The sequence below is a fragment of the Centroberyx affinis genome, unplaced genomic scaffold (genome assembly GCF_046629955.1).
Source record: "Centroberyx affinis isolate AG114_WGS23_722 - 3 ecotype Tasmania unplaced genomic scaffold, CSIRO-AGI_Caff_v1 ptg003934l_1, whole genome shotgun sequence".
Classification (NCBI taxonomy): Eukaryota; Metazoa; Chordata; class Actinopteri; order Beryciformes; family Berycidae; genus Centroberyx; species Centroberyx affinis.
The window spans coordinates 296,399-323,553 of NW_027281763.1; the positions used below are offsets into that span (position 1 = coordinate 296,399).

General features: G+C 41.4%; 1 protein-coding gene across 1 annotated transcript in view; it reads left to right on the plus strand.

The window, feature by feature from the left end:
- Positions 1–27,155, plus strand: part of nectin1b (nectin cell adhesion molecule 1b) — a 145,084-nt gene that overhangs the window by 102,815 nt on the left and 15,114 nt on the right. Inside the window, exons 6-9 of the mRNA XM_071541717.1 lie at positions 12,007–12,154; positions 14,056–14,121; positions 20,502–20,598; positions 26,158–26,259. Of these exons, the coding sequence (XP_071397818.1) occupies positions 12,007–12,154; positions 14,056–14,121; positions 20,502–20,598; positions 26,158–26,259 (413 nt within the window). The remainder of the gene's footprint in view (positions 1–12,006; positions 12,155–14,055; positions 14,122–20,501; positions 20,599–26,157; positions 26,260–27,155) is intronic.

Here is a 27,155-nt window from a genome sequence, read left to right on the forward strand (position 1 = left end):
CACTGCCTTTGCACAACAGCCTATAACTGGGAATTGTGTGTATATAGCCTGCTTAATATATAGTGTATAAAAGGAAGTCAGAGTTTTGTTAAAATACTTCAGTTCTTTTCTCTTGCTGTAACTCTCTCACAGTGTTTGTTTAGCTGATCTTTATGGCTCATATCTCCTCAATAGCCCATCCTCCTCATTGACAGTAATAGCCATACAATTGTGGCTTGTGGTCATAGGTCATATTTGTCATATTGGCCATTCTTGCTGTGTCAGCTCAGCTTTAAATTACTGTAACCAACTCTGACGATTATAATCTATCAGACATACTGCTGTTCCTCTCCCACATCAGAGCACAGATTTGAACTACCTGTGGGGATTTGACTTTTGAGGGAATAATAGATTGGCGACACAACGGTATTTTCTTAGCAGTGAAGGTGGGGATTGTGGAGATCCAGCGAATCCCCTGTGTGAATTTTAAGGGGTTTATTTCCACTTGGAAAACTCTGTATGCACACATACTGTTATTCTCTTCAACTTTCTCTTCCGTGGAAGCAGGGAAGCCAGGATGAAAGTATTTCTTCCATCCATCGATTGCTCCTTCCACCATGAGTAGTGCATCATGTTTTTACTGAAGTGTTTGCCTGAAATCTCAAGCACTGTGGAACCAGCCAATTGTGGAATCCTTATAGCAAACTAGCTTTCCATAAACCACAACAAGGGAATCTGCATTCCACTCAAGCAGTGGGGAGGCTGTGCCTACCAGTGTAATTGTTCTGGCTCACTTACAACCGTAATATTCACTGCATATTGATTTGTTCCATGTAAAGGTTTGGATGAATATGCATTGTAAGTCTCGAGCATTTAGTATTCTTTAAAGGGGAATAACGTTCTATTTGAGAAGTCATGTTGTTCCTACTTTATTTTCTAATCAATATGTGTGAACATGAACAACTCTTTCTCAAAGCCAGAAACCACAGAAGTAAGACTCCAACCTGTGATGTCATCTAGATTAAGAGCCTTGCACTGATCCACCGACAATGAATAGAATGTTGATTTTGTTGGCTGAGAGAATGTTTTAATTTTTTTTTCTCCTTTATTTTTTTTCCCCCTTTAATTCTATTCTGGTGCTATTACTTATGAACCAGTAAATGTACCCACCTCTATTCCCAGAAGCTAACCCTGAGTCTTATGAGTCATCTTTTTCATCTCTTGAAATTAATTTTCAGTGGAGAAGTACATCAAGATTACATCATAGATCAGGGGTGTAAAACTAATACTGTTTTGTATTATAGGGATACAGTTGTAGGCCTGTGTTCTGTAACTCAAACTAAACTTTCTTCGGGCTTTTAAATCATGTAGAATCCAAAAGTTATTGTTAAAGCATAACATTTTTATTAAATCCTCTCCCCACAATCGAGGCTTTGCAGTTGCGTCACAAATCTCCTAGCAGCCATAGCTGGCGCCATCATTGAGGTACATTGGAGAATTGGCTGTACACAAATAATAGCTAAATATATAATAATATATATAAAATCATATCATGGAAGAGAGATGCCTGAAAAAACAATGTTGTGGTGTGGGAGTAGACCCATACAGTAATATTAAGTAAATGCAAAGAACCTTCACAAAAACTGTTTCAGTTCTTGTGAAGGTTTCTGATGATTTACTTGTAGCTTCAGATGAAAATCTCCAGTCCAGTCTCATGCTTCTCGGTGTGCTAAGTGCTACTTTCGATATGTTCGCTCATAACATCCTTTATAAACTAGAGTCTCTTGTTGGTACATGTGGTTATGCTCTCATATGGTTTAAATCATACCTTACTGAAAGATTTCAATTTGTGCACATAAATAGGAAATCATCCTATTATTCCCGGGTGAATTATGGTGTTCCACAAGGGTCGGTGTTGGGTCCTCTTCTCTTTTCTACTTGCCTATGTCAGGGAGTCACAAACGATTTTACAGCCTTTACTACAACAACCCCCCCCCCCCCACACACACACACACACACACACACACACACACTCATCCTCACTCACACACACTTATTGTCATTTTTCTTGCTGAGTAATGTTTATATTACACAACAATAATCTGCTGCATGCAATGTAAACTGAAATAAACTTGAACCTTGATTACAGTATGTAATCTTTTTTTTTGTAAATAGTGTATCTGATTTTTAGGCTGCTCCCTCCATCTTTCTGAATACGCAATTTTTATTTCCCACGTGGTTTCCTTAGGAATGAGACACCAGTTTGGCTTGAGGAAGAAATTATTTCAGAAAACATGAATGGTTCGCAATAATTTACTCAAGGAAATGTATGTATTCCGATTCATGTATCCAAAGTGTTAAGCATTTTTATGATGTTCAATTTCCCAATCAAAGTTGGAAAAATATTTGCACAACTCCAGTCTTACTGTGTTTGAGGACATGTTTGTTTACTTCTGACTCTGTCCAAACTTGATGAAGGCAGACAAGATGGTTATCTTCAAGATGGTCATCTCCTGGGTCATCTGCAAGGAGCTTTGTCTATTTCCTCTTGTTTTCCTGAAACGTTGGAAGAAGTCATGGCCTTGAGGGGTGTTTTGTTGGTATGTTTGATAACAGTCTTTTACCAAATGTTGACACTTTGGCATGGTGGAGAAAGTACACATTATGGTGGTTTGCTTTGCATTAGCTACCGTCAGTGGACTTCCAACTCCCTGACAAGTAAAGTTATTTTTCTTGTATCGCCGATGTACTTCACCATGATGTAGTAAATGTAGACAATAAACATAGTCAATATGCTTGCTAACTTGTTTTTTGAATTGCTGATAGAGAGTGGACTAATTCAGTCCACTGCAGGAGTTAGTTTTCATGCGGCCCCACCACAATGTACATAATGTTTTGGATGGATGAGGATAACGCTGCCAAAAATGAAAATACAAAATACCAGTCCATACCCGGGGATGTGTGCGCCACAACTCCGCGCAGACTTGCCAAAAATGCACATAAACAGCGTAAATTTGGGAAAATGGAAAAATCAGCTTTGTCAGTCCCTGCCTATGCCAATGCTCAATGCCCATGTGCAGTGTCAGATTGATTGGCCAACCCATTGAGGAGCTAAATGGATGCAGACAGACAGACGGACAGAGTTTGCCTCATTTTATAGTAGGATAGGCCTCATCAATAATCTGTGCACAGAGAATGGTTAAAATAAAAGAATCAGACAGCACACAATGTCCCATTTTGATTCACCTTTGGTACTAATGTCTGATACATTTCCTGAAATGTAATCTATTATGTGGGCTAGGTCATTTCTAGTCAAGGCTAAGATAATGATTTTGATTGAACAACTTCATCGGGTCTTTCTAGATGACACTACTCTTTTCAACAGTTCATCACCCAGTGGTATGAAGAGCATGGCAATGATATGCCAAGGTATTCTCAATAACCAGATATTACACAACTGCAAATTACATATTCTTTTTTTGCTCTGAAATGGAATATATTGGAAGTTGTTGGTAGATTCTGGGCTGATTTTGCTGATTAAAATTATTATTATTAAGGTATAGTTTCACTTTTCAAATATTCACCATTCCATTTATCCAAGTTAGGGGGCAACCTAGTGGCTGCGGGGACCATATGACAGTTTTATTAAAATTGTGTTAAATAGGGAAGTTTTATTTTGGCAACTCACTAAACTGACACACAGTAGAACCTCTGTCGGAAAATAATGTTGGTCTTCATACGTTAGGAGAGCTGATATAAGTGTTGAATCAATGCCCATTAATGTGTCACGAAGCTGTAATGTGCAGTAGATCTCATAGGTGTAGGTGTTAGGGATGTTTTATTAATTGGGTTCATGCCACTTCAGTATGCATTTCTATCTTAGAGTGACTAGTCACTCTTTAAATGTTAGCCACTCCTCACTTTCCTGTCAACATTTTGCAAATAACAATAGATTATTTAGAGTAAATTTAAAATATCAGTCATCATCACCTCTGAAAATGCTTAGTGTTACATAAATGGAAATAATAAGAGAGAAGCTGATGACAGATTAAGTCATATACCCTGACACAGAAACTCAGTGGTGGGGAATTATAAAATCAAAATGTCAGATAGGAGAGATGTGCTCTGTAATTGAATATTGAAGGGTGAATTCATATTCCTCCACTGAAATCCAGAGGTCTGCGGGTATGTACAGAGGAATCAATGGCAATTTTCCAGAGAGAACACAAACAGTCCAATGGTGGAATATAAATATATTGTATTTCAGATCTAATACCTAATCCCAGTGAGGTTATTTGAATATATTGTTTGCATGGTGCTTGAGATGATACACTTGCTTAGCAACAGGGGCAATAAAAGGGGCTGGCCTTTGGGATAGGATCTGCAGACCGACTAGCCCAAGTGTTGTGAAATTGAAAACCTGCTCTCGAACATATCCAGACTGACTGGGTCCATACTCAGTCAGCTTTTAACCAGGCAAAGGAAATTACAGCCGTGACCTCTTGATGCTTGCCAGAAAGACATTCGGTGCACAGAGAAGTAATTTTGCTTACACAGAGAAGAAGGTAGGAGAGGGAGGACAAGGTGGAGACGAGGGTACAGATCTGTCTAAGTACTGCGGTTCCTCAGTTTAGAGTTGGGAGCAGCCATTAAATTAACATTCAACACATAGAGGAGTTCAGCTGGGGCATGAAAGGGCTGGAGAGTGAGACTGCCTGTTAAAGCAGTCTGGGAGCCCTATCACCAACACTGCATGGGGAAGACTTTTTTTTTTTTTTAATTCACTGAGCAAAAGCTAGTTCTGAGATTAGGGATGACGCACACTGGAGCTCCACACTGACGCAGAGTTACTGTACACTTCAAATCTCAGCATCTCACCATGTCTGATAGCCAGCTGAAGTATCACCAGTATACGGGTATATTTTTATCTAATTGGAGTGCTGGAGTGAATGGGCCAGTGGGCATCAGAATAGATGGAAAGTTATGTAGCTTTAAAATAAGCTATTACATTTTGACAGCACCTACCGGGTTCCTCAAGTTAATAAATGAGCACAATTCACTTCTTGGAGCAATGTTGCAGTTTATTCCCCCATTAGGAGGCAGTGGTCCACCCATTCCAATCATCCTTTAATTAGAACTGTTGTTATTTTGACTGTCACAGGAGGTAATACCTCATGACAGCATCAGCTAGGCAGCCTGCAATCTCACATTCATTGACGGGGGCTTTGGTGCTGCCTGTCGTCACTTCGTCGAACCCGCTGGACTCAGCAGGGCAGCAGGCGCTTACAGCTGATATATGCATGGTTACATAGTAATCTCATGCTTGCCATACTGACTTTGTGTGTCTTCTGTTTAAGCATGGATACAACTGAGTGCTTTTTTATTACTAGAGACTTATGTATTATTTCCTTATTGCCTTAACGTACCATTGACTCATGAAATGTTTACACATGGATCCAGTAGCTATAAAGTGAAACAGAATGGCTCAGGAGGGTTTTATTCAGCCATGCAGTAGCATGTGAATACCTGCCTCAATATCCATCCATCAGTCTACATTTGGTCTTTAACTGTGAGTGGCTTTCTGATAAGATTCTTCGTTTTTTTTTTTTTAGGCTGTTATTCTCTGGCCTCAGGTGTTTTTTCGTGGCGGCCCAGCAGTTCCCAGAGAGTTAGGTTCATAATGGGCTCTGTTTTATCTTAATAAACACATTCCAGGTGTTAACAATTTGTCTCTAATGGAGTGCTGCCCTCTGTGGAGTGATGTAGAACAGCAATCAGACACAATTGCAGTCCCCCTCCCCCAGGCCCCTATCTTAGTTTTGACACGTTGGGTCTGAGGGGCAGTGGAGGAACAGACCATCAGTGTGAATCTAGGTGAAATGGATGCGGACCTCTCCAGAGGGTAAACTGCTGTGGAAAAGAGGATGACATCAGGAACCCTAGTTCCCAGAGGAGACAGCTCTGGAAACATTGAACTTTAACGAGATTACCAACTCAGGGAGGGGTGGGAGAAGGAGACGAAACAGCATGTGCCGCTCGCAGTTGGCAGCATGAAATACAGATTTATGAACTCCATTAAACCGCATTTCTTTTTCTTTATTGGGGCCTGCAGCATTTACCCAATGTGGAAAAAGGGTACAAAAAATCTCCTCTAGATAAATTGCTAACAGGCTGCACATTTACTAGCACATAAGGTAGCGGTACAAGTGGTGAATAGAGAGATAAAGACAACTAGACAACTTCACTCTGCTGGTGTACTGGTGAAATTCTGCAAGTCGAGGTAGCATACCAGTCACTGTGGTCTTTGGAACAGGTGGCCGTCTCGGACTGGCATTGGTGGTACTGAGCTGGCGTGGGTTAGTAGCCAGACTCTCAATCTGTCCACTTGAAAACCCCCCAGTATTTCTGGAAAGTATTATGGCCCCTGTGGAGGAGATAGCAATTACAATTTCTGATGGGAGAGAGAGAGAGAGCCAGGAGCCACATCCATTCTTGGAATATGATCAGACTTATGACTGGAACATTTTAACAAAGCACCACTACACAAATGCCCTCTTAACGCCATCAGTGCGATGCCTTATACTCTCCTGCCTTCTATGCGTCTCCTTTTTATTATCTTTTTGTCAGATTGCCAGCAGTGACTGTACATTTAAGAAGAGACATCATTAAGCTGTGAATAGTCTGCCCTATGCCAGTGTTTGATGAACCACACCAGGCCTCAGCAGGTAGATGGCAGTGAATGGATAGATCTGGTGAGGAAACCTGCTTCCATTTAAATCCTGCATTGCTGCAGTCTGTGACAGATTGGATTTGGAGTGGCCAAAGCCAGCTCCAGCTGGAGACTACTCACCCTTTGGCCTCTCACCTGAACTCTTACTGCTCTGGTATGTGTGACTAACACGGTCTATGGGAGACTGGTAACACTAGAGCCCACATATTTTGGCTATTGGGTGCAGCTGGAGCTTGAGAGACACTGTTTTCACACATTGTGATGGTCCATGGGACAGACACTGAATTGTTGGTGCGTTACTCAGTGTGCAGCTCACATTTATTCAGAAAGGCCATACGCTAGAATGAGAAAGTAATCAATTTCTAGGCCAGTTTCAGCTGATCATGGTTGTTTTTACAATCCATAAAAAATGTTGTCAGATCCTCTCTAAGTAGTAGCTGCCCCCTTGTTGAGAGCAGGCATAAAAATCTGTAGGCTTTGCCTGAGGAATGAATAAGTAATAATCGCATGCAAAGCACTTACTCAGTGTGTCCCTCCCCCCCCGTCCCCAGGGGCCTCCGGCTGGCCGCAGGTCTGAACTCTGCTGCCAGCAGAGCGACCTGCTGGGTAGAAGTTGCGCTCAGCCAATGATGCCTCCATGATGGATCGTCAGGGAAATTTGATTCTCCGTGGGTTACCAGCTGATGTGAACGTAATTCCACAAAGCCTGTCAGAGCTGATGGAGGCTCGTGTGGAGGCCTGCGACCGTACGCCATGTTTGGCTGTTTGGATGTTCGGCTACGGCGGCAGAGAAACCAACAATAACGCATACATCTGGTGCAGCTCAGTGAACTCAGGGGAGTAGATGTGACAGGAGTGAAGGTTGCTGCCACCTCATAAGGGGGTTGCAGCCACAAAAGCCAAGGTCAAGTCTGTCAGCTCAAATGTGCCACAGTGGTCGACTGACAGCGCAGAGAGCCGCTGCATGGATGGATGCTTTGCACTTATTGAAAATCAATAACAATCTTTCAGTGGCAGCTACAAGATATATTTGAACGGCCCTTACTCAATAGACTCTGGCCAAATGTTATGTTGGTTTTCCATCGGCAGCAAATCCATAGGAAGGTTAAATGATTTTAATGCAAGTATTCTTTAAAGTGATAATCCTCAAGATTCTTGTTTTTCTTGATTTTGGCGACACCTTTGGTCCTAAGCAGTTATTGCTTTGGTGTTTTGCACTCAATGTAGGCAATGGCTTGACATACTGTATTAATAAATATATTCAATGTAGACTGTGGAATCTTATATTTCTTCTACCTTCTTATATTTATTACAAACAAACTGCTTTTGTTGCCTCCGTAAGACATTAAACGCATCTCTTCCTGTGGGATTTTTCCCGGGAAAAAGAGACCCTCTCATACTGTAGGTGTTTACAACACCAAATGTAAAAGCTTTCATGAACTGGGTATATGTTGAATCACTATTGTATGATATGAATTGGTGATAGCAGCAAAAACATTTCCTTATATGAAAAAGTTGCAGATTATTACTTTAATCATTTTATATTTTGTGTACCTTGTTGTGATTCTTGCTGTGCAAAGAGTCAGCCATGATAGACACATTTAGCCTCCCTGATAACAATACAGTGTTAATTTGTATTCACTGTGTTTTATGAAGATGAAGATAATGATGGTAATGGTGATGGTTTCTGTAATGGGTGGTGGAAGTGAAAGGAGGCAGAAGAGAAATGATGCATACAGTAACTCCAGTGCCCATGCCTGTTATTGCCGGCAATCCACTGTTTATGTTACCAGAGGGACAAAGCTCTTTTAATGCAGTGCTGCCTGTTGTGTGCAACGCAAGGGGATTTCTTAACCATTACTTGCACAGGACTAATTCATGGGCATCAGAGCATACGAAGACTTCAGAAATATGAATTCCCACCGCAGATCGGCCTAAAGTGCCGAGGCTGAGCACTATCGAAGGCTTCAGATATGTGTTTATCACCGATTCATTTGACTGTCATGAGTGTTAGATCATCTCATTTTTACCCATCTCCTGTGTCGTTTGGACGCTTGAACTTCTTTAATAATTCCAGCTTTCTGCAAGAACTCAGATTCACTGCAGTGCTTTTTATTTTATTTTTTTTATTCTAGACACATTTACAGCACAGTGTGTATAGTGTGTCTCCTGGTTGGTGGTGGGGTGGGAGGTTATGGATGGGGAAGAATCATTTAAAAGAAGGAGCTGACCCCTGTTGTCCTTCCAAATTTCCAGCAATTCACCTCCTTGAAAATACATTGCCAACATATACAACAATTTAATCCTCTGGCACCAGTTATCTCGTACAGTTATACTATCTTACTTGGACTAATTGAATTTGAAGGTGTGTTGTTGGCTGCACTTTGAAGGACCTAGCTTAAGTAAAGGGAAGCTCTAGCTTTTGTGATAAAATTATCCCAGCTCAGCATTATCATCCATAGTGTGGGAGTAAGGTGCCCGCTCACTGTATTTTTAATCATTTTGTTACACCGGCTACAACATTCACTGCTATCAGCAGAAAGGATGGTAACATTTTGCAAGTCACTTCACAAAAAACAGCGTATACAGTTGAAGATTGGTCATGATTAAAATGCTTTAATGTAGAATCCATGTACTGAAAATGAATGGTTTAATTTTTAATGATTCTCCAGCTATATAAGAACCAGACAAAGCGCTCAGACTGCAGGCCAGATGGCACACCCTACCTTTATGTGTTAGGAGGTGACAGTCCAAATCCTGTGCTGCTGAGTGCCTAGGGCTCCACAACAGGGAAATTGCATTCTGATCCAGTCCACTCCTCTGTGTGTTAGTGTTATACAACAGACTATTGTGTCTGGCATTTGCATTAGGGCCATGAAATTCAAGCCCACTGGCTTCAGCCATCTAGTGTGATGAGACAACAGTAGGAGTTCCACCTTATCTGTTGCCATGCTACGGCAAGATCACATTCATTCCCGCTCTTCAAAGCCATTCCACAGCCTTTTATTGAAATGCATCACAAGAAAGAAGGATGTACGTCTACACAAAACCTATTTACTCTTCTGGTGTGTAGATTTCAAATGACACGACTTTTACAGAGTATGGCATAAAATTAGAGCGACAGCAGTCGCGGTTTGACACAGCAATCTGATGGTGGCGACATGTAATCACTTACTTTGAGGCAGTGTGTGTTGGGTACAAAGTGGGTAACGTGCCTGCTATTGTGTGGCCTTATGTGGAGGAGTCCTCTGTGTATCCATCATTGTGGGCAGTGAATCAGTGAAGCGGGCAGTGGCTGCTGGGAAGAGGCCCCCTGGGAACGAGGCCTTGTCCTGTCAGTACCGCGAGGGACGGCCAGATAATAATGGAGACATCATGAGGGCAGGAGATAGGCTTTCCTTTTCAAAGTGGAGATGGTGAGAATTTGCAGTGGCTCGTGGCCATTGATTGGTCCCTGGTCTGTCTTAAAAAGGACAGCTTTAACTGCCCTTGTAGAAGAAAAGTGAGGCCGGTGCTATTTTTCCTCTAACAAAAAAAGAGTCAAGAATAGTGAATAGAGATTAACATCTTGTTTTTGTAATACCTGATATCAGCTGGGAATCTGCAGTGTGAGTAAGAGGCTTACATGAGACCTAATTTGGCTTTTTATCCATGTGTGCACATTAGATGACTTAACATTTTCAAGTATGCTGAACTCAGACAGCTGACGATGCCGCAGATGTTATTTATTCTCGATGTCATATTGAATGTAAAAGCAGCCGTTAAAGCAGCACGCCAAAGTAGTTATGATGATTTCAAAGCATGTCCAATGTCTTGTCATCCGTTAAGCTAAAACAAATACTGGCATCAAAAAGTTTTGCACTTTCCAATATTTCTTTCTGCCTCAGATGTTCCTCCTGGCACTCCTCGCAGATCACTTTTGACACTCTCCTCGAAAAACTCTCAAAGACACTTCCATTAAGTTTAGCTGTTGGGAGATAGATCATGAAAGCCCAGTGCAGCACTTAAAAAATGTAGGTTACATCAATATACTTGATTTTAGTATTCCACTGCAATCCCCGTGCCTTTCAAAGTTAATAGCTTTGGCTTCATCACCAATGGAGAAACAGCAGATATTGAACAGGGACCTGAGTGGGTAATATCAGTGATTTGCATTGTTTATTTGGCTACACTTTCATGAGTTATTTAAGTCAAGACGAGTAACTTTTCCATGTTTTCCTCTCAACAGTGTACGGTGAATTGTGTCAGTTTGGAAACCACATTAACATGGTATCTTACTTTCCCTGGTTCTTTTCCTCTTTGTCAGTAATGCCAGAATTGTATTTTGCATTCATTACCCCCTGCTGGCAAGGACTTAAAATGCAATAGCTCTGTCATGCTCTTAAAGAGTGCATTTCGGTTCACTGTCAAATCCCAGCCAGTTTATGCTCTTTCTGACCAGCTGATGGAGTACACATTAGTAACTGGGGAACAGCTGCTGAGTGACCACCACACTGTGCTCTATTCATGCAGCGCCAAGGGAAGGGAGGACAATGCTCTCATCCTAAAATATGTCCCTGAAAATAGTGTTTGGGTGTATTATACTGCAGAAAGCCTCAAGCCTGGCGAAAGCCGTAGTGTCAAATGACTTGTGAAGGTTTTCTTTTTTGTTTTTTTCTCCCCACAACCCAGTCTCTTGGCGTTTCTTTGCTCATCTTTTTTGTTGATGCATTGCTTCTTTCATTTTCAAAATGTTATTTTGCACAGTTGCCTTAAGTAAAGCTGTTTCCAACTTTATCCAGTGATATTTTCCTGCCTTGGAGACAGGCATTTTCATGGCGGCGGTGGCGTTTCAACAGCACATCATCAGGATGTAACATTGGTGAACTTCCACTGTCTTCAGTGCTGATTATTTTTTTTAGTTCAACCCAGCAGCATGACCTACAGAAGAGCAGATATTCAAATGACTTGTGAAGGTTTTGTTTTTTTCCCCACAATCTAGTCTCTTGGATTTTTTTGCTCATCTTTTCTGTTGATGCATTGCTTCTTTCATTTCAAATCTTTTTTTTTTTTACCCAGCTGCCTTAAGTAAAGCTGTGTCCAACTGTATCCCGAATGTATCAGTGATATTTTTCTGCCATGATGGAGTCGGGCGTTTTAGTGGCGTCGGTGGTGTTTCGACAGCACATCATCGAGATGTAACATTGGTGAACTTCCATTGTCTTCAGCGCTGATTAATTTTTTTTAGTTCAACCCAGCAGCATGACCCGCACCAGAGCAGATATTCCTGACGCTGTTATTTCTCTTCTGGTCTACAGAAAAGCCGATGCCGCAGGGTCCGCCAGGTGGTGTTATCGGGATCCTTGGAGGTGTAGTTGCCATCGGACTCATCATTGGCGTGGCTGTCACCGTTTTCATGGTCCATCGGCGGCAGCAGAAGACCCGCACTGAGACAGATAATGACCTGTGAGTACCAAGACTGTGCCAGAGAGTATTGCAGCAGGGCCGGACGGGTGGCAAGATTAGGTGTGCACTCTGTCAGCCCACAAGAGAGAAACACTCCGAAAGGACAAAACACTTTGTGGCAGAGTTAATGTGTTTGGAGACAGAAGAACACACTGCAAACATGTTGTCACCCCCCCTCTCATTCAGCCTGAGAGCCAATAATATCCTCTCCCAGCTGTTAGAGGTCAGTTTATGAAAGATAATGGGACCCATTATTATAAAAACACATGACAAGTTTATCTTTATCATGCTTTTGTTGAAGATAGGCTTGATTATCATTAAAGTGCCAGCTATTAAGTGGTTGCTTGATTGTAACGTGGGCTTGATTTGACCATTTCCCATTGAAAAACTGTTTTAATCAGGACTGATTGCAGGAACTCCATGCAGCATGTGCTCTCCTCTAGGGAGAGCTTCACCTTTGTGGGACTGTTAAGAAATTATCAGGAATTCAAGGAGATTTTCTCTGAGATTCTTTCTTATGTAGTAGGTCTAGAGGTTGGGCTCTTTCGAAATGGCATTTGGAGAGGCAGTTACGGAGTTACGCAAATGGATTTAAATCAAAACAGTGAATAAATATGAATCACCATTTGATGATTGGGTTTGCTGAAAAAGGGTAATTTCTTGCAGTTCTAGGAAGAATGAAGAATGACAAAAATACAATGGAAATAGTGATTCACCACGATTATCTGGTGTGGTGGTGCTAGTTGAGATCCGAACACTGCAAAGGAAGTGTGTGTACTGTTACGCCACCATCCATATGTCACACGTCATCAGGCTGATAGGTGTGCATACTCCACAAAAAAAGCTGTTGGTAACCTCTGTATACATTACGATAAACGAGATCGTTCCTGTGAAATGGAAAATTACAATACGGGAAGCATTTTAGAATAAGGAAGACTGCATTCTTCATTCCAGTCAAGCCAGCAGATTGCTATTAAAGATAGATCCAGGGACCCCGTATTTTGCCTACTTTATTTACTCCTGCCACCCCTCCACCGTCCAACCAGGTAATTTTGTTCCGCCTCCAAACCAAGGGCCATGACAATTTCGAACATTGCCAGCTGCTGCCTGCACACAGAGGGGACCACAGAAGTTACAGAGAATGGAGCTGAGAGAGTAACAAGGAGCAGAGCTATGAAAATGGGAAACATCTTCTTGTATTATTCTGAAGGTGATAAAAGTCTTTGCCATCTGCTTAGAAAGAATTGCGGTGAATCTGTTTTCAACAAGAAGGAAGGGAGCATTCAAGTTGCATCCCGCTAATTGCTTTTGTCTGAGACACCTGGCTGCGACAGATAGCTCAATGGTTGCCAGGGTTTCCATGATGCTCTTGGCTATACTGGATATACATGATGCAAGCTCAAACCACATCCCCATGGGAATGATGCTGCTGTGTGCAGGGGTTGGCTATCTTCCTCCCTGGGAATATTACCAAAACATCTGAGGTGGGGGTGTGCAAAATCTGGCTGGGGATGCACATGAGCCTTTAATCAACTCACATGATGAGATTACAATGCTTATTTTAGAGGCCCCCTCCAGAACCTTGTAATTGATTTGATATTCAAAGCGCTGATGGTAACATCAGCGAGATGCTCTGCCAGACTTTGGCCTCCACAAGTTAGACAGCCGCACGGCTCGGCGCTCTGCGGCGGCTGTGGCGAATCTGTCCAACGGCGAATCTGTGGAAACAAAGAAACCGCACTGCCTCTACCTCTCAGGAATGCTTTTCAAGACAAATGAAGCACACACACACTTACCGCTCCCATTGCTTTCTGTCTCTTTCTCCCTCCCTGCTAATCTATCTTTCTTTCTCACTCTGATGCCAAAGTAACTGCTCTCTGTTTCCCACTCCCCTCCCTCAGCATTGCTGTTGCTGCTGTTGCTGATAGTTGTGTGACACAGGCTCCAGAGAAGCCAGAATCCCCCACAAGGAAAGTAGAGGCACCTGACCCCAGTCTATCCCCCACTGAACCCTGTCCTCCTGGATCCTCTATTCTGTTGCCTGCATGTAATGGTGGCCTGCAAGTGACATACTTGAGCACACCGTTGTGAACATTATCAAGTATCGCAGCAAAACGGACGTTAATCAACACAATAACTTGTTAGATATTCACACAGGACTTGATGTGTAAGATGTGGACTTGGAATTAATGGAATTCTTCTTTTTTTTCTTTTGACGGCATTCAACAAATAGAGACGTTTGAAGTGCAATCTGAGACTTGTAAGAATGGCCCCATTCTCACACTGAGCTTCAAACATCTCTATTTGATGCACGCTACTTAAAAAATATTCCATTCCATCAAATAATGGCAATGAAATTCATGAGCAATTTGATAAACAACTATGAATGGAAATTAAGCTCAATGAAAAGAGTACCGAGATAAATCAAAATTAATTAAGATAAAATATCCAGTTTGATTTGTCATATCAGGTTTGGGGTGCTTGTGCAGAACAGAACACGTTTTAATCATTCTCTGATTCTGAAAAGATTGGCAAAAGTATAACATACATATCACATTGTTAATCGGTTGGAAATCTGTAAGCTTAGAGGCTTAGTCTTTCATAATCGTCACACATGCTGAAACTCAATGATAAAGTAATGTCTTGTTAACAGCCCGCATTGTGCAACCTCTCTCCTCCTCTACCTCTTGCTCTTTCCCCTCTGTTTGTGTGCATGATTGTTGTCTAATATGCATGACAAGAGTAATAGTTCTGTCAGTGCTGTGTAACTGTTGTTGTTGTTACTGTTTCCTGGTTTGGCATGTTATGCTTAATGTAGTGAACTGTGACTCCAAGCTTTAATTGTCCAGATGAATATTTGTGTCAGTGTTCATTTCTTGTCATAGCTTGTCATCTAACATGTTCAGTGTCTTATGAAGAAATTGTTTACTTTGCTTTTGAAATGTTTAACCATGTAAATGCAGATAATAATTTTTGCTTGGTGTTGGAAGCAAGTGAATGTGTGGTTTTATGCAGAGAACCACTGCAAGAGATTCATAGTTTTATATGAGTGTCTAATGTCGAGGTAAAGGGGAAGCATTTAGCCAGACTGTTTAATTCTGCATGTTGATGAGCCGTTAATCAAGCCTGGGCATTTGATAACATGCCTGACTGCACCGCCAGTCACGCCTGTGTTTGCCCTCACAAAGCAGCACATGATGTGACTCAAAATTGGTCAATCCTAATAAATCATTGGCCCTTCAGAGGCTGCACTGGCACAATAGTCCAGTGCTTATCAAAATAGATGGGCATTGTCAAAAGCGGTGTTCTCAGAATAATGTGTTCATCGCTCTGTCTTTTGCTGGAGCGTGATGTATGACCTCTAAAACACTAAAAAGCGCTGCCAGTCGTGGCATGGCTCCCTCGCAAAATGAATTCACTCAGTAGCGTTTCTGACATGCAGCTGGTATTGACACAGTTGCAAATAGTCAGTGTTATAAATCAGTGTGATGCCAACTTGCTGGCCATATTACACAATATCTGAGAAGAATCACATGCAGAATGTAAAAGAATATTGAATCAGGAGTTGGATGTCAGTGTCCCCAACATACACATAGAAATATTTCCACACTCTTTCTCAGGCTGAGGTACAAATTCAGGCCTCTTTGGGTTACCTTAGGGAAACAAAAATGAAATATAAAAGTTCCAATTTAACTGGAAATGCGCTTGCAGGCCTGAAATATAGCAGCATTGTGATTTAGAGGACACTTGAAATTATTGATAGACTCTCCAGTGTGGTCTAACAGAAAGAAATGGGTAGTTGCAGCTATAAATATAGACTGTCTGCTTTAGTAACACAATATGAAAGATGATACTGGCAGAGGTTATGCTATGATTCGTGGGGAATCTCCAGAGATATTATTTACACTTGTGTACCCTTTAATTTACAAAGTGGTCACCATTACTTTCCATCATTGCTGTATGGAGACCTATAAAAAACGTAATAAATGGTTATTGATGTTGGACACTTACTAGCTTTAAGCTGTGACCAAACTAGGATTGTCTTTATTGTCTTTCTGAGCCTTTCAACATGGACTGTTATTGTTGTATTGGGTGTGAATATGAATCATTCACTGTTATTATGTTGTCTATGAGTAAAAACGGTGCTTGGTTTCTCTGTACAGAATGTTGTACATACAGTAAAACTGTCTCATAACAATTACCTTCATTTCCATGTATCCTGTATAGCAGTGTATGTAATTAGAAGCCTAAGGCAATGGAATAGGTCTGGTAACTGGCCCTGAATATGTGTATAATTGTAAAGTTGAAGTGTTCAAAAAAAGCGAAACGCTCTTTCAAAACTGAAATAGTTTTTGATAAACTTGTCAGAGAACAAAACAGAAGTCATTTTGTTTTATTCTTGTTTTACTCTTTCTTGCTAGGAGAAAAGGAAAAAAAAAAAAAGAGCTGAGCGGAGCGGAGTAATTGTTGTCCGCCTTTTGAAAAGATTGGAGCTAGACAAAGCATGAAAGTAATTGCCTCCTAAAGATCAAATCACATTTATCCCGTCTTGCAATTAAAAGTATCATTAGCATTTAAATTGCCAAATAAGATTGTGATCAACAGAAATCAATGGGAGCACCAAGGATCAGCTCAAACACTTCATGTTGTTTTCCACAAGGAGGACTGTGGTCATGCGGTGGCTCCTTAATCCAAATGCTTCTGGGGATGCAACACTGCTCTTTCTCTAAGCAGAGGACAGGGAAAGTATTTTCTAACTGTCAAATCAAGGAACATCTTACTTCTGAATACCTCCAGTTCAAAAACAGCTTCTCTTCTCGCAACATTTCTAATAAAAGGTCAGTTTTGGTCGGTATATTCTAAGAGTCATTTTCTTTGCTGTAAATCTTCCCTCTCAGATTACTCTCCTCAGTTTAAGGATTAGTTATGTTTTCTCCTTGCTATCCCCCTTAAATCTCCCCTTAAGCTGCCCTGAGCCTTTTGTAGTCGACGAAGCGAGGAAGAGCGAGGTCTTCAAGGTGGATGTCTAAGTAGGAAACAGTGCAACTTGAATGTAGCTTATGGTTCCCTGCCCAATGCTTTCTGCTCCCCACAGGCTTGTGGTGCTTGTCGGCTTTCATTAGCGTCTGCGTTTCACAAAGCCAACGCCCACATGCTGCTCGCATCAAATTCGGCTCTGATGTAGTCTATGTGTAATCACACAGCTGAGATACACAGGTGGTCAAGCTGAATTTGCTATTACCGTGCCACGTCTGACTGATGATGCTCCAGTAAACATTAAGTGCAAACCGGAGAATTATTTATACCTTAATGTGTCGGGACAAAGAAAAAAAAACCCACTAGGGAATATTGATAAGATACACAAATGGCTATGCTGCATTTGTGCTGAATATTTTACTCACCATATGGAAAAGCGTATTTCAAAGCAGGGCGAATCCTTCCGTATTAAGTATCGGAAATGATGCAGCCTTTCAAATGCCTTTAAATGCTCATCAGCTATTATTAATATGGTTGAGATCGTGCTGTCTTGTCTGGAGATCTACAGTATATCCATTTTATCTCAAAGGCTTTTGTTCAGTCAAAGGGCTGCATCTCCACAGTCTGTCACTTCAAAATCTTAAAACGAGAGAGAGGGAACTTCATCGTACGTCATGAAATACGCCGGCATACATTCATCAACAAACTTCACATGGAGCAAGAAGAAAAAAAAGAGAAAAATCCAAGATCAAAGACAATGCTTATTTTGCTTGAAAGCAAGTCTTGCATGGGAAACAAGCCACTTAATTATTTATCTGGAATTCACCGTTATATTACTTTGATGAAATATAATGGAGACGGTATAGCTGTATGTCTCCCAGCTACCATCATCCTGGATTCATCAGTGAAATATAAACATTCCCTCCATGATATTTCACATCCAACTATAACATTGAACCCTTTTTCTCCTTTTTTCAATGGAATCATTAAGACAAACAATAAAACAGTTAAAATGTAACCCCCACTTCCAAAGATTACAGCTTCAATTAGTTTGTTTTATGCATGAATTTTATTGCATATCTCAATGCTCAATTTGTTTGTTTGTGTGTGTGTGTGTGTGTGTGTGTGTATCTGAGAGAGAGAGAGAGACTGAGCACACACACATATGTTTGTCTTTGGACACTCGTAATTGAGCACACACCCGTACTGTATGTGTGTGCGCTCTGCATACACGCTGCTTCATCAAACAGGGATGCTCCTGCCCTTGATGCTTTTGCTCTTTTTTTCTCGCTTTTGTGTCAACCAGTTGTGGCAGGCTATACACTCACACTCTACCGAGGCCGCTGCTTATGCTCAACGTGATTACAAATGTAGCTGAATTCAATCAAGAAAGTGAGGTATGACAGGGAGAAAATGGTTGCTGGTGGGTGGAGGGTGGGTGAGGGGGTGGGGATGCTTCATGTTTGGTCAGATCAGCACCAAACCCATCGGATACAAAACACTACCTACTTGAAAATGCCACCTTTCACCTAATGTGCAATGAAATGCAATCAGTATAAGTCCTATGGGATCAAATTCAAGTTGAAAAATGTGAGATTCAGTTTCCAAATGCAGCAGATCAGTATGCAAAATGTTTATTGTGCATCATACATAAACATGGTTTGAATAATCTGTCCCAACCCGAGGATGCTGAACTGATCAAGCCTTCAAATACAATAGATGCTGTTTCAACTGTTGCCTGATATAGAGTTTAACAGCGATACCACATTCCACTCAAAATGTCCACTGGATCAGTGCATGAGGTGTTTCTCAAAGTGTTCTGTTTCTATTCTTATTCAGTGAATTGGTGATCTGTCATAATTTGGTGTCTCAGTTTATGTGCAATGGAGACAGTGGCTGAGAATTATTTTGCCTCGCACATTTCTTTAAAGCAAATGATCTTTCCTCACAGTTTTTTTTTCCAATGTTCTCACCTGGATCAGAATCCAATCAATCACAAGCAATGGATTACAATATTTTATAATGAGCGTGCTGCCGTACGTCCAGATTCAGTATTTTTACAAGACTCATAATTATCTGTCTCAGAGAAAATGGATGCTTCCTTCTGATGGCTCTCTGGTGGAACAGGTTATTGTAGGCAAGGGAGTGTGCCGCGCTGCCTCTGCTGTGCCTCTGGTGCAGGCAGGCAGGGCTGGAGAGGGTGCCACATGAATCTGGCAGTGGCACGGCAGCTCTGTCTGGAGACAAGGTGATACGGACTGGAAATAATGAGCGTGAAAGAAAGAGTTAAGAGGTGCACTCATGCACAAATTTTCTGCACATTAAAAAGCCAGCTTGGCCTTGTGGAAAGGTCATGTTATTCAATAAGGACGTGAACCAGTGCGAATGGGGAGGCAGGAGGAGCTGGAGATAATGCATGTAGGTACACAGCTCAGTGTCTGTGCTCAGCTTCATTATCTTTGATCACTCCTGATATCATGTCAGAATATGGCAGATGACATCTGACTGCCAGCATGTTTGAGGGAAGGGATTTTTCTTTGTAACAATTACGTCGCAACAACCCTTCTGCTTCCTTGTCTGAAATAATTATCTGGATGTACTTCAAACAATTTCAAACAATAAGCTTTCAATTATTTCCCTCTTTCCTGTTTGCAATTTCATTGGGGTTTTCCTATTTAATATTGCACTGACTGTATGCGAGTGTGACCTTCATCTGGACTGAAAATTTCATTGTTGATTTCATATACATGAGGGGCAAAAAAAAAAATAGATGTTTACTGTTCTGTTAATGGCGGCATGTAAATGAGCGCAGGTGTTCGGTTGTGAGGCTTTGTTCTTCCCCAGGTGTGTCAACAGTGGGGCGGGGCAAGCGCCTCGGGAGTAGGGCATGTTAGTACCGGGGACCCGGGGAGACGGGAGGAGAGGAAGTTCCTCTTCCCGCTGCCTGCTGCGCTCTCTGACTCACGGCTCAGGATGGCATGTCAAACAAACAGTCACTGCACAGTGGGCAGTGTGTTTGTCCGCGTGGCACTCTGGATGAGCTAGAATCCACCCGGAGGACTTGACTCACACTGCCCTTCTCCCTGCCCCCTATACCCTTCCACCCCCATCCCCTTCACCTCAGTGTCCAATTACAGCCCACTCTCATTAGCGCAGTCTCTCTCCAGCGAGAGCCTTTGAAAGGGCAGGGGGAATGGCTGCCGCCGCAACAAAGCCACGAACGCGAAGGTCTATCAAAATCCGGGGGAAAGAGTGAAAAAGGCAAGTGCAGGCAGGACTTCTCATTATAGAGTGCTGTAGAAGGTGAGGGCCGTGGAAAGTGGCGATCCCTTACCGTGCTGAGTGTCATGTTATCCTTTCGCTCTCTTAACAGGACCGACCTCCCACCTGCCCACAAACCGGCCCCTCCCCCGCCGAAAAAGAAGAACAGTGACATGAAGGGACACTTGACATCTGATGACATCCAGGTAAGATCCTCCCCCGCCCGCTTCCTCCTCTTATTCTCTTATTCTCATCCTCTCTGCGTGAATGCGAGTCTGGTCTGCCACGAATCCTGAGGGCCTGCCAGCTTTCTAATGTCAGATTTCTTCCACTTTTCTCGCTGAAAGAGGCGTTTGAGTGAAACTTTGCCAATCCGAACCCCACGGAATGAGGGCCGTGTTTGAATACTGCACCAAAATATGAAACATGGCTGACATTTGAACCCAGTCACCCAGTCAGGACATTCACAAACACATAACACCGCCATAAGAGCTTAGCAACAGCAACACATTTTTGAATACTGGTCAGCTTTTCTTTCTTTTTTTTCTCTATCTCAATTGGACTACATGGTTAGATACGCTGTTCATGTGGTATTTATGTCATTGGTGGCCTAGCAATGAAATGATGTGTCAGTGTAGTGACATGCTGCTATTTTCAGACATGGTACAGTATTTCTTATTGGCGCACTGCTCATCTTACCCAGCTTCCCAAGTGCTTCTCATCTTCTTCTCTGGACTCACACCGGTCAAAGAGTTGCTTCATTTATCCAGCTACAATTAGCTGACAGCCCTTGATTTTCAAATACCCTAAATGGAATATCTAAATATAGAAATGCCTTGTGCCGCAGGTAAAGCCGGTACCATGTAGAGTAATTACCAGTCTGAGGCAAATTAATTTGCCCCCATAGGTAAAGTAATGGTAAGTGGGTCATATTTGACAAATAAATGGTACTGACCTTGCATTGCAGTATAAATGTAAAAAAGGTACCCTGTGATGTGTATATAGTAGGCCAGTGTCTTATGTATTTTGGGATTTTATAATAGGTCTTAGTAGAAAGAATCCCACACACTGTTCTTGCAAAATATCACAATTTAATACTTTCCTGACCTCTTACTAGACCTTCTTCAGAGTAAACAGGAATCATGACAGTGACATCTCTTATATATACAATACTCCATCCCCTTTCTCAACTCCTACATCCAACATAGGTGTCACTAGTTACATATACGAATAAGAAGAAGAATTTACAAAAAGCGTTTTCAAATGTTTTGGATTTTTATAATAAAAAATTCCTCATGTACAGGTTGCATCCTATACTGGCCGGCCCCTGCTTTTTGCCATATGCGGCTTCACCTTGTCTTATAGGTCTGATTTAGACAGAAGAAGAACATGTAGTTTATTGAGCTAATTCATTCTGGTGCATTTGAACCTTAATAGAAGAGTGCAGTATAAAAATACTATCCAGTTTCTGAAAAACAGCTTCATTTCACAACGTCATTTTTATTGTTAACCCCAAGGCATCTTCTACCATGGAAATGACTTTTATTTTGAACATTTGCCTAATACATGCCCCCACTGTTCACTATTTGCTATAAACAAGCAATGGATAGCCTTTTTTCATTAACTGTTAATTAATTAGAAACAGCAACTGAAACAGTCCGTGGTTGAGTGAAAAGAATCGACCAACGTAATGTTTTTTTCTCAGGTCACTGTCAAAACATTGTCATGTGAAGAATAATTAGAATCAGAATAACTGAATATTTCACTAATTGCAGTGGTCAATGAGTAACAGAACTACTGAGATTTGACAGTAGTACATCCTTTATGACTGCAAGGTTTAATTCCTGGACATCATGCAAAATCTGAGCAGGGAAATTTAATTCTTAAAAGTGAGTTCAACAACTAGCCTACTGCACTTGAGCAAGGAGCTTAATGGCCAGCTGCTATGGTGGAGCTGGTGATCAGTAGAAAGGTGAGATTATAATGAGCAGTTAATGTGTTTAATTGTATGACTGTAGTTGCAGCAAAAGAACATGCATGCTCAGCTCCCCTCCCCTCTAGATAAAAGCAAAGTAAACAAAGTAAAAAAAAAATCATTACAGGATCATGACATGATTGGTAAAACATTCATGAATGAACAATAATCATTGATGCATGAACAATAACATTCATTAAGCATGTTTGTTATATGAGTAGAGTATAGGCCTGCATTGCATATTTCAAAATATAAGTGAGTGTGTTTTTTTTTACAGTGCCTGTGGATTCACTCTATACAGTGGGTCACATCTTAACTATGGTTGTCCCCTCTACTTTGATACATTTACATCATTCATTCATCAAGCATTTGAATGACAGCACTTGTTTCAAATTGTCCAAAATAAAATAAGTTACTGAAGGCCAATTAAAGCTACAATAGGCAACTTTTCATCTTAAGGCAGGGACATGAACTATTAGTCCCGCCCTCCTCCCCCACAGTTGGTCAAGTTCCCGCCCCAACACTTGTCACTCATCTTGATGAGCTGTCTACCTTGAAACAGCATGTAGCCTGAAGCTGAGGTAACCAGCATCCATAAAGCCAAAACAGGTGTTGAAGAAGCAGATGTGCATTTGGCTTTGCTGTACTTTGTTTTCTTACTGCGTTCTGCCATTGTTGTTGTTGTTGTTGCTATGACTTCTCTGTCCTGTGGCTGCTAGCCATATCTTGATTGGCACAACCCAGCTCACCTCTGGCCACGCCCACAGCAAACAGTATGCACCCCAAAATGTCACTGAAAAATCAATTTCAGGGAAAACTATTGGCTTCAGGCATATACACACATGGTCAGACACAGACACAGACTGACAATGTATAACGCATCCTATCTATTTATTGCTGTTTTCATGTGAAAAAAGTTGCACATTGCAGCTTTAATCTCAGAATAGGTTGCTAGGTGACTTGACAAGCGTGAAGAAGTTGGCAGCCTCCTGGTTTTATGTCATTGCCCAGTGCAGCGAGCAAAACTGGCACCCAAGTATCAACATCTGCGCTCACTAGATCATAAACACTGGGTGCACGTTGCATTGTGGGATGGATTGAGAGGACGAAATAGATGACAACAATCCAGGAGGCCAATGTCTTTGTGCACCCGAACAAATGCTTCCTCCAGCTAATTGCATCCATCTGCATTTGAACACTGGTATTCAGCGCAACGTACACAATCACTCAGCCGTTAAAATACTTGCAATTGGATGTAATATAAAGGGAAAATATTACTACAGCAACCAAGTGCAGTGGATATTGACTGACATTCAGCAGCTATTTTTCAATGTAAGAAAAATGAGGAATCAAAAGGCATTTGGCAGCCTTTTGATCCCTCAAATTGAATAGCACAGAGGTGTGGAGGGGACAAGCATTGTTAAAATCTATTATATGAATCTCACATTCATTACGCTCAAAATGGCATTGTTCCGGAGGACTTTTATTTCTGTTATGTAATCGTGCGACATGCAGGTCGGATAAATGTTTAATGAAGGTTTTATGAGTGTTCATTTGTCATACCGAAAATTAATTCATTCCCTCATGTCATGAAACGTCTCATGAGCCTGTCATGAATATCCCACCTTAAACCCCATAAAAAGTATTTCTCACTTGACGGTGTCAAACTTTGCTTTGAGATTATGACAGACTTTGACAGATCAATTAGGAACATGCTGTGGGCAGATTTTAACATCGGTGACCTGTTGAAATGGAAACCATAGAAGAGCGCTCTGCCGCCGCTACTCTTTCATTAGACTGCTTCCTCTGTGAAGAGTACTTCAGAAAAGTTCATATCAGACTGTGAATGTTTGAAGCGAGAACCTCTGATATTTAGTTTTACCCCCAACCGCTCTGTTAAATGGTGAAAAAATGACACCTGTCATAAATGCTGCCATGTCTTTTCTTTTCATGTCTCTTTCCAAAGAGAGCTTTGAGTTGAAAACTGTATGATATTGTATACTCATAGTGTGACTCATGTTGTTTAGAGTTATATATATATATATATGTGTATAGTAAAATGGGATTTGGTTCCATCATCTCCCTTTCATTCCTTTTCTAATGTGCCATGTACTCTGCTCTAACCTGAATGCCTCCTTCATTTTCTATTTAATTTCCTAACAATGTCCTTCTAATGAGTGTCTAACCCTCATCATCATCTAGGAAGATGATCTTTATTTGTCTCCGAATAGACAAGACTGAATGAATCAGTATGTAAATATGTAATAATCTCTTGGCCATGGAATTGGACGGTGCAGGTCAACATAAGGACATTAAATACACAGACACTGGTTTCAAAAGCAGCATATTATTCACATCAGCTAGGAGCATCATCTAATTATATATTATATTGTCATCTTTAAGCATCACTCCCTGCATTTCCAATTAGTGTAAAACTGTTTCATTTTCTGCTTAATCCTTTTGAATTCAAAAGGTTTCACAAATATCTAACAACCCCTGTGTTTGTTACAGTGTTCAGGAGTTTTAAAATGTTTTGGATTAAATATACAGTATATATATTTCCATATCACTTACCTTTCTGGAGAAATAAGCGAACAAAAGCCCAAAAATGTCGACACATTAAAGCCTCTCAGTCTTTTTTGACGTTTAAATTGAATTTTTTATGTCTCAAACTATCTCCAGTCCAGTTTCAAATCCTCAAACACAGAATAGATATTCCTCTGGAATGTGACAAAGCCAGGGCACAATTGTTGAAAATCTCCATTCAAAGGCGCCTTTGCTGAGGGATTATCCCAAATTTAAACATTTCAATTCAGTGACATCAAACCATTAAAAGAAAACCCCAAACTAAACACCGTACTAGGCTCTTACATCAGGGAGTCCATTTTGCTCTGGCCATTTGTGATGCTGTTGAAAATAGTTCATATTTCCATGGTATTTTTATTTATTTTTTTATTGTGAAAAGGAGACAGCACGGTAATTCCATGCAGGATGAAAGCATTAAGTTATTCTTAGCATCTTTTTGTATCAGGAAGGTTGTGAGAAGCTACATACACATCCTAATGATGTGTATTAGCTGAGGCATAATTGACAAGGAATGCCACAGTTTTGGAAACACACGTAATGCTCATTCTTCAGTGGCTGTGTAGCAAGGCTAGCTTTGTAGCTTTGCAGTTACTTTAGCATGTATTTCAAAACTTTGCATCATACCTTTGTACGATCATATGGAAGGTATTAACTCGACAAAATAAATCTGATGCCCATATGGAGTTCAGCGCGACAGCTAAAGCTCATGCTGCTGTCGAGCCGCATTGCTCGTCAGATTCCCGGCCTTGTTTCTGCTTATTTCCACTGAAAAACAGATGTGCATGAGCAACTGAACTTAAATAACTTTCAACATAATTTTCTGCTGTTGTACTATTCCAGCTCTGGACTAATGTGTATGTAACACAGGGAATAGTCTTCAAGTTCAAGTTCAAGTTATTTATACAGCCCTTTATCACATGCATGTCTCACAGGACTGTACAGAGCATGAGCCAAGCTAAATCTAACTGATCAACAGAATGATATAGGACAAACATCAGGAAGAGCAAGACACACTCAGTCTTCAGTGATAATTACAAAGTTAACCTTGGCAGGGATACAGTATGTTGTACAGCGGATCCAGCACAACTGGCCGGCTGCTTGGTTTGTGGGAGTTTGTCGTTGAACTCATCATCATCATCATCATCATCATCATCATCATCATCATCCTCCGCCCGTCCTTTCTGAGCTCTGGTGTTTCCTGTAGGTGGTTCATCTCGACAAGGACGAGGAAATGCAGAAGCTTCCTCTTCAGCCTCCTTATTACGACATGGCGCCCTCTGAGTCAACCCCCTTCACTGATAAGCCGGTGAGTAGTAACGCCATGAGCGAGTTCAAAAGGAGCCGCTCTATGAAGGGGTCGTCCACACTCGGCGCTGCCTTCGGCCGGTCTTAATTGTCTGAGGAACTTTCTGTGGAGCTATTATGCTTAATGGTGTTTTAGGATATATTCACAGATGAAATGCTCTCTGAATCTCACTGGGGATCTTTAGTGTAGCTGATTCTTTGCTAATGTCTGGTTTTAAAGGGGAAGGGACCCTTTAACAGGCCAACCAGTAAATCCATTGGGCGCTTTGACTAAGCTCCTTATCTCATCATTTACATCAGCACCATTCACCTTCTATCTAAACCTGATCCAGCCAGCGTCCCGTCTGTGTGTGCTAATTCACGTTCTGACCCCAGCGCTCACCACACTCCGCCCTCTACCTCACCTCCCCTCCAATTCCTCTAATCCGCCGTAATTACTTGTGTGTTTACATGGCAACCATGTGCAGATAAATAGCACTGTGATACTCTACAGTATATCATCGTCCCTGAGTGTAACTGTTGACTATGAAGTGTTTGCCTTGTTGTATCAGATACCTCTGCTAACTGCGGTGAGCCTCTCTCCGTGGCACACAATTCAGATGCTTGTGTTTGTGTGGGATCTTAACCTTGATTTGAAGAAAATAAACTTGCAGGCTCTTATTCTGTGTGTTTGCATGTGTGTGGGTTTGCATGTGTGTGTGTGTGTGTGTGTGTGTCTTGTAAAAACAGAAATACCCCCAATAAATGGCTCACAGCTGTAAACGTGTAATTGTGAACGCTTGCTGTATCTGCCATACAGTAGCTAATGGGAAGTAAATAATCGGCAGTAAATAATCATTACCATTGGTACCTGCGTTAATGAGGCAAGAAGCTGGATGAAGCCTGTAACAAACAAAC